At 50.5% G+C, this 7,868-nt stretch overlaps 1 protein-coding gene across 1 annotated transcript in view; it reads right to left on the bottom strand.

Annotated features, from left to right (window-relative positions):
• Positions 1 to 277: 277 nt before the first annotated feature.
• Positions 278 to 7,868, bottom strand: part of ITGA11 (integrin subunit alpha 11) — a 140,822-nt gene continuing 133,231 nt past the window's right edge. The window contains exons 25-30 of the mRNA XM_049778609.1: positions 6,792 to 6,902; positions 6,542 to 6,628; positions 4,066 to 4,176; positions 3,884 to 3,979; positions 1,628 to 1,741; positions 278 to 830 (exon numbers count right to left, since the gene is read on the bottom strand). Coding sequence (XP_049634566.1) covers positions 759 to 830; positions 1,628 to 1,741; positions 3,884 to 3,979; positions 4,066 to 4,176; positions 6,542 to 6,628; positions 6,792 to 6,902 — 591 coding nt within the window. The 3' untranslated portion in view covers positions 278 to 758. The remainder of the gene's footprint in view (positions 831 to 1,627; positions 1,742 to 3,883; positions 3,980 to 4,065; positions 4,177 to 6,541; positions 6,629 to 6,791; positions 6,903 to 7,868) is intronic.

Genomic DNA, 7,868 nt, shown 5'->3' with positions numbered 1-7,868 from the left:
GCCTCATGCAAGGCCAACGTCCTACCGCTGTACCATCTCTCCAGCCCCCCAGGAGTTATTCCTCAGCGCAGAACCAGGAGTAACCACCTGAGTACTGCTGGATGGCTTAAAACCAAACAAAACTAACAAAAAATATTTTTAAGGTCCAGAAAGATTTGCTTAGGTGCGGAATTCATGGCTAACACCTTCCTATAGAGGTAACCCAGTGGTCTCTCCTGGGCATTTTAAACTCGGGATTGAAAACAAGTGGTTACAAAGTGGGGACAGCAGAGATGGATTTTCGTTAAACAGGGAGATAGATGCCTACCCCCCTTTATTTCTACCTCAAAATAAAGTTAAGGCATAAATTACTCAGCTGGGCACAGGTGTGCCTCCTGTCCTCGGGGGGCTGTCACCTTGGTGGTACCATTTGTCCCGTGTGCCAGCAGACCTGTCTCCTCTCCCCCGGGCTTCACGGGCTAGGTGCCTGTCCCTGCACCAACTTCCATCAGTGTGTCCAGTGCCTGTGCCCCAGCTCAGATCACGCCCGGCCCCGCTGCAGCCGCCATCCCCCCAGAGCCCTGAGCTGGGGTTCCTCTGGGAGGCATGGGGGGGGGTGGGCTGGGGTGTCCGAGGCAGGCTCAGAGCTTGGTGGAGGTGGAGAGGCTTGGTGCCTGCGTTCGCAGAGTGCCCAGATGACGCCGGGGTCCGCACAGCCGCTGTGCCCTCGTGATGCCATTTCCAGGCCGGCCTGCAGCCTTCTGGGGGCCTCATTCCCCTCATTCCAGCTCTTTAGGGCTGGGGTCCGGGTGGGCGTCCCTTCTGCGCCGGGCACTTTCGAAGAAGCCGAGCTGGAGGGGAGGCAAAGAGCTCCACTGTTGGGGAGCACAGTCACTAGAACCGTGCTGCAGTTTCCTCTGGAAACTGGGCCCTTAGCCCCCACTTCCCTCTTTGGGGTGGGCAATTTGGGTACACCCAGTTGGGCTGAGTCCTGCCCCTAACCAGTCATAAAGAGAGAAGAGCAGACCAGGGGTCCTTTTTTTGGGGGGAGGGGGCAGGTGTCCACACCTGGCAGTGCTCAGGGGTTACTCCTGGCTCTGCGCTCAGGGAATTGTTTCTGTTGGCGCTCAGGGGACCATGTGGGGTGCTGGGGATAGAACCTAGGTTGGCCGTGTGCCAGGCAAGCACCCTACCCGCTGTACTAAGAACTGGAGTTCTTAGTCTGAGGCTCAGAAAGAGTTGGACTTTGTGGGGCTGGAGCGATTGCACAGCGGTAGGGCATTGGCCTTGCACGCGGCTGCCCAGGACAGACCTGGGTTCTATCCCCAGCGTCCTATATGGTACCCCGAGTCAGGAGCAATTTCTGAGCGCATAGCCAGGAGTAATTCCTGACTGTCACTGGGTGTGGCCCCTCAAAAACAAAACAAACAAAAAAATAAAGTCAGACTTCGTGGGATTCATCAACAGCCTGGCATGCTTGGAGAAATCTGGGGGTGCCCCTGCTTGATTCCCAGCAGAAGCCCTGGGGGCTGCGCCCAGGTGGCCTCTGCAGAGGTCCACCAGCTTCAGCTGTGCATGGCGGGGACAGGTGCAGAGGTGGGATCCCAGGTCAGGGCACCTCTCCACCCCGACCCTACAGAACCCTCACCTTCCACAGTGCCAGGACCAGCAGAGCCAACAGCAGGAGCCCCCCGAGTGTGCTGCCCACGATGATCCAGATGGGGATCTGCCAGTCTTCTTGCTTGGAGATCACGAAGGTGATCTGCAGGGCAGGCCAGGCAGAAGCATTACTGGGGACCAGAGAGCAGCCGGGAGCTGGTGCTATATATGCTGCTGGGGCCTGCATCGGACCAACTCTAGCTTCAACCCCATTTTCACTCTTTGTGCTTCATCTCCCAAACTTTAAGGCAGGTAGTGACTCCGTCCTCTCCAGCTCCTTTCATATTTCTTTTCCTTTGCCGGGGACCTCAGACTTGAAGCTATCAGAGTGCCTTTCGAAATTTTGCTCAAGGCCCTAAGCATGCCCTGAGCTGCAGAACTGCTGAGGCTTTCTCCAAGGGTCTCCTACTACAAGTGATCGGGCTTTACCTCTGTACTACAGGCTCTGGGTTCTGAACACTTCCAGGCAAGCACATGATCCCATCAGCCACCTACTACCCCTGCTTTATCTATAGCACTGTCTCACCCCAGAGTGGGTGAGACTGCCCTTGGGGTTGCTGGAACCATGGGTGGATGAGCATAGGCAGGCATATTAAAGTTATGGCAGATTTCCAGGACATGCTAAAAAGGGGGTATTAACCAGTTAAGTTTGGGGTCCTCTCAGTTACTGTCACTCCTGGTGCACTCAGGCTCACTAACCCCATAGACACAGGTTCCACGACGCTTTTTAAAAATCTTCATGACTTTATGGGATGTCGGGTATTGAACCTGGGTCAGTCACAATAAGGTAAACACTTTACCAGCTGTGTGTGCTATTGCTCTGGTCTCTGAATTTTCATTTTTTTATTTTTTATTTTTGGGTCATACCTGGCAGTTCTCAGGAATAACTCCTGGTGGAGTTTGGGTATCAAATGGGATGCCAGGGGTCAAACCTGGGTCTGCCATATGCAAAGGGCTGCACTAGATTTTTACCCCAGCAATGCTCAGGGTAACCTGGAAAATTTCAACATATCTTTCAAGACTGAATAAAGAGAGCGTCTCCAGAAAAGCTCTCCCTGAACTGTCTTGCTTTCACCACCCTGTCCCCAGAACCTGAGCTCATCCCTAGATTGCAGCCATATTTTGCATCTTTGTCCTTTAGTTTGCTCACTTCATCTCTGATTCCCTGGTCTTGAGTTACAGAATGTTCGATGAATACCAACCAATGCTGAATAGATGGACCAGGACAGATCTCAAAAGGTTGGTCCCCACCTGGGTGTTTTCAGGGATGCCTCTCTCACCTGGCCTGCCTCTAGCTGCTTGTAATGGACATTTGGTTATTTCCTTAAGGCCTGGCTCCTGGCTATGCTGGTTTGTTTGTTCCCCAGTGTCTCTTGGGCCCTGGTCCCTTGCTGCCCTCTGAAACAGGCAGGCAATTTGGAGGGTGACCTATAGGAGGCAGCAGTCTCCCACACCGGATATGCAGGAGGCCAGGCTTGTCCACACTCAGCTTCTCATTTTCCCAGGGAACCCCTAGTAAAACTTTACTCATTGGGAATGGAATGATAGGACAGCTGGTAGGGGAATTGCCCGGAATGCAACCAACCCAAATTTGATCCTCGTCATCCCATATAGTCCCCTGAATACTGAACATCACCAGGAGTAGTAATTCCTGAGCGGAGTCAGGAGTAACCCCTGAGCACTGCCTGATATGGTCCCCCCCACCAGGTCTTGCATCACACTAGCCAAAGTCAGGCAATCTAGTTTCATCCAATACAAAATACCGAGCTATCTCTTCCTGTCCAATGTTGCTTTTCAGCACTGCTTCTAATGCAGAACAAGGCTTTCCCGTGAGCCCAGAGCTCAGAAGCAACCATATTTGTGCCAGCCTACCCAGGCTTGAAAACCACTGCCCTGGGTCCACCAGGGTTCGATCCCTCACACTCCATAGGATCCCATGAGCCTCACCGGGAGTGATCCCTGAATGCAGAACCAGGAATAAACACAAGAAAACCATTGCCCCAAAGCAGAATCCTTGAAGTAGGATTGAGGTATGAATGGCAGGTTGGATGCCAGCCTATTTGAGACTCTCCCGCCGGGATGTGCTGTTTTCTTCACACCCTGCTCTGGCTGAGTGCCTACTTTGGGCCCACTTTCTACTTTTGCCTGTTCCCACTTAATCCTTCCTCCCTCTTCCCCTGATGTTGAAGGCCTGTCTCCGATAGGGATACAGGCACAGATGAAGGGGCTGGCTGGGTTGGCTCACCTGGCGGCTGGGTTCCTGCTCTCTGAAGATATAAGGGCTGTGGAACTCTCTCTGCAAGGTAGCTACTATGATGATCTTCAATGACCTGTATTTGAGCTGCAGAAGCAGAGGTCTGTTAAAAAGGCCCCTCTCCTGTATCCCCTCAACCGACCCCTTCTGGCAGGCACTGGTGTAGGACTTACTGCTTTTAGGGATCTCAGCCACAGGTTTCCCTGCAGGTAGAAGTTGATTTCCTGATTGGGGGCTAGCTTCACGTTGCAATTGATGGACACTACATCAGCATTGCTGTGATTCTATGAGAGAAATTAGGGTGGGGGTGAGCAGTTGGACTCTGGGGTACAGGGGAGGCTGTGAACCAGGACTGTGGGCACTGCCTGACCAGCCCTGCTTTTGCTCCCCATTGAAGAAAGGACACAGATGAAAGGAGTGTGTGTGTGTGTGTGTGTGTGTGTGTGTGTGTGTACAACACAGTGGCTGGAGAGCAAGGGAATGACAGGGGCAGGTAAGGGTTGTGTATCCGATGCTGCTTTTGAAGTTGTGCAAAACTGAGGTCTAGAGCACTGAAAGAGAAGTTGAGCTAAGCATGTGGGAGTCCATAAATGTCATCACCACACAAAGAGAATAAAGGGGGAAAATGATAATTTTAAGAGAGGCAGAGAAAGGATTCGAAGGGGCTAGAGTGATAGTATAGTAAGGTGTTTGCCCTGAATATTGCTGACCCCGGTTCCATCCCTGGCATCCCATCTGAGCTCCACCAAGAGTGATTCCTGAGTATAGAGGAAGGAGTAAGTTCTGAGCGCTGGCAGGTGTGCCCCCTCAAAAGAGAAAAAGCATTCTAGGAATTTATCTATTTGTGGGTAAGAGTTCGTGTCATTCCTGGCAGGGTTCAGAAGACCAAAATGGGAGCCAGCATTGACCTTATGCACATTAAGTGCCTTAACTCCTGTTCTATCGCTCCATTGTTTTTTGATAAAAGCAAAACAAAACAAAACAAAAAACCTGTTTCTGAACAGGAATAAAAGGCACTTATTAAAAACCTATAGTAAGTCTCATATGTAATTATCAAAAGTCAAAAAAGGAATTTCTGGGCCCAGAGAGATAGTACAGCGGCGTTTGCCTTGCAAGCAGCCGATCCAGGACCAAAGGTGGTTGGTTCGAATCCCGGTGTCCCATATGGTCCCCCGTGCCTGCCAGGAGCTATTTCTGAGCAGACAGCCAGGAGTAACCCCTGAGCACCACTGGGTGTGACCCAAAAACCAAAAAAAAAAAAAAAAAAAAAAAAGGAATTTCTTTAAAATTAGACACAGAACAAGATCCATCATTCCTATTTGTCATTGTCTTGGAGGTACTGGCCTGAGCTATAAGAAAAGAAAAACAGACCTGGGAAAGACTCAATCTTTGACTCTTTGGTGAAACCTAGGTTTGATGCCTAGCATGGTAAAAGGCAATAAATAAAAATTTAAAGATGAAAGAAAAAACAAAGAAGACTGAACAGTAAAGCCAATTTACTATTATTTGCAGATGTTATCAACTTATTAACAAACTCAAATAATAAAAAAATGAAGATTCTGAATTAGAGGATGTCATGCTGAATGAAGTCAGTCAGAAGATAAGAGACATGGGCCGAAGAGATAGCACAGTAATAAGGCATTTGCCTTGCAAGCGGCTGACTCAGGACTGACATTGGTTCAAATCCCAGCATCCCATCTGGTTCCCCGTGCCTGCCAGGAACAATTTCTGAGCATAGAGCCAGGAGTAACCCCTGAGCACTGTCAGGTGTGGCCCAAAAACAAACAAAAAAAGAGGATAAGGAACAGATCTGAATAATCTCTCATAGGTGGACTTAGGGATACAAACAAGGGAATCAGAAAGGGCCAAAGGGGACACAATTGGAGAACTGACCCACACAACTGAGTCAGGGGAGCTTGAAAGGGAGGTAAAATAGGGTTCTCGAGATTCACTAGTGGCATTGGAATTACGTGCATGAAAAATCATCATGAACAGTATGATGTTCATGAGCATCATGAACAGTATTTAAACCTTAGAATCTCAATCAGTAAAACTAAATTATAAAAGAAGAATGTCTGAAGGTGAGAGGCACTCCTACTATTTTCCATCTCAATGCCAGTCCTAGTGTGTAGTGAAATGCTATGTCTCCAGAACTGCTTTGTTGGGAGGTACTTGTTCGGGCAAGTGAAACCAAACCAACTTAGGCTTTTTCATCATTGAAGCAGCAAAGACAGCTAAGACTTGGGCCCTGGGCACAGAGGTGGCCTTGGGAGCAGATTGAAGGCATGGAGGGGCTGTGGAGAATGGAATGAGCCACTGAGATTTCTCCTGCCAGATCTGTTCAGTCTGTCTGTCCCCACACGGGGCTCATCTGACTTCTTTCCCAGCCTCTGCAATGCTCTAACCTGAATAGCCTATTCCTTTCCACCTGGACCCTCTCATGCAGCACTTGTGGTCTGTCTTGGTAGCTATCTCCTGCCTGTCTCCTGCTGCATGCTGAGCCATCTTTGGGCAAGGAACCTTTGTCCTCATTCAATCTTATAGTTGCTTGGGGCCTGGTTCTAGTAGATGAGCCACCAGCTTGCTGGGACACAGGTTTAGATAAGGAAGGGAGACAAACCTGGGTTTCTTGGCATGGGGGACACTCACCAGCTGAGGGACCCGACTCAGATCTTCTTCCATCGGGACCTGGCGATATTCAGTGCCGTTCCCCCAGGTGTTACAGGTCATGTTTTCCTGCTCAAGGGACACTCATCAGTTCCTCACCATAGGCCCGTAGATGTGGTGCCTCCAGAGTCCTCTTCCCACTGGGGCCAGGGTGGTGGTCAAGGGCTGGGTCTCTTAAGCATTTAGGGACTCACTAAGGCTTTGTCTTTGACTCATCCTGGGCCCCACTCACCTGACTGGTGAAGTTTCTGAGCACCAACAGGCGGTTGCCAGCCCGGGTGGCGACAGGCACCGTGATTTTCATCATCACCCCATGGACGGGGAATAAGCCCAAATTTTGGATCTGTGGTGGGAAATGGGGTATCAGTGAGCGTAGGGCCATTGAGGGATAGGGGAGTGTGGAATCTTGGGACCCTCTGGTCTCTCCTTTGCAACAGGAGTGGGAAACAGGTCCTGTGGTATTCACACTGGAAAAGTACAAACCTTGGACTAGTTTTGGTAGGGTTGCAAACCCAAAAGGACTGGAAGGATTGGGCATCCTTAGGAGACTGATGTCAGCCATGGGTGAGCTGGTGAGCAAGGATCACTTTATAGTCACCTTCTGCTGGCTGAGGGACAGTAATTGGGATGAAGGGGTGAGAGTTGTGAACTCGAAGGAGCCAGCAAGAAGGTGGTAGGAGTGAAAACAGGACTTGACTCAGCTGGCTGTGTCAGAGCTGAAGAACTTCGGCATCTGAATGTCCACTCAGCCCAGCCCAGCCCGCACCCCACTTGGACACACTGTGTCTGCATTGCTGTCTCGAGTGTGATTTATGCTCTCATGCAGGAATATTCTACATGGCCTTGAGTTCTGCGTCTTTAGACCCTAAATCCAACAGGCTATAGTGTTTAATGCAGCCTGATCACAGCTGGTGGGAGAGGTAGGGCAGAAAATGCCAAGTTCAGTCTTGGGATCGAACAGTTCCTCTTTTGAGTAGTGGCAGGACAGGAATCCCAACCCACTGCCACAGAAGCCTCCACCTCGGGACTTCTCTCATGAACAGAACCTGTTGCATCTAGACACTGTACTGAGCCTGGTCTGGCTGGTCCAGCACCTCATGGTAGTTGCTTTGGGTGCTGCCAGGATAGTCCTCTGCATGTGGGCCAGTGCTAGGATCCAACTTGATGCATCCATGCTCTCCAGGTGGGCTCTCTCCCAGGAGTCTTTCTATACTCTCTACCCTGTTCCCCATTATTTTCCAAATGAAGAAAGACCCAGGGAGGTGAGGGGACCCAGAGACCTCTCAGTTCATCTTGGGAGCTTGGCTGA

The sequence above is a fragment of the Suncus etruscus genome, chromosome 1 (genome assembly GCF_024139225.1).
Source record: "Suncus etruscus isolate mSunEtr1 chromosome 1, mSunEtr1.pri.cur, whole genome shotgun sequence".
Taxonomy (NCBI): Eukaryota; Metazoa; Chordata; class Mammalia; order Eulipotyphla; family Soricidae; genus Suncus; species Suncus etruscus.
This window is presented reverse-complemented; position numbering and strand designations above follow the sequence as displayed.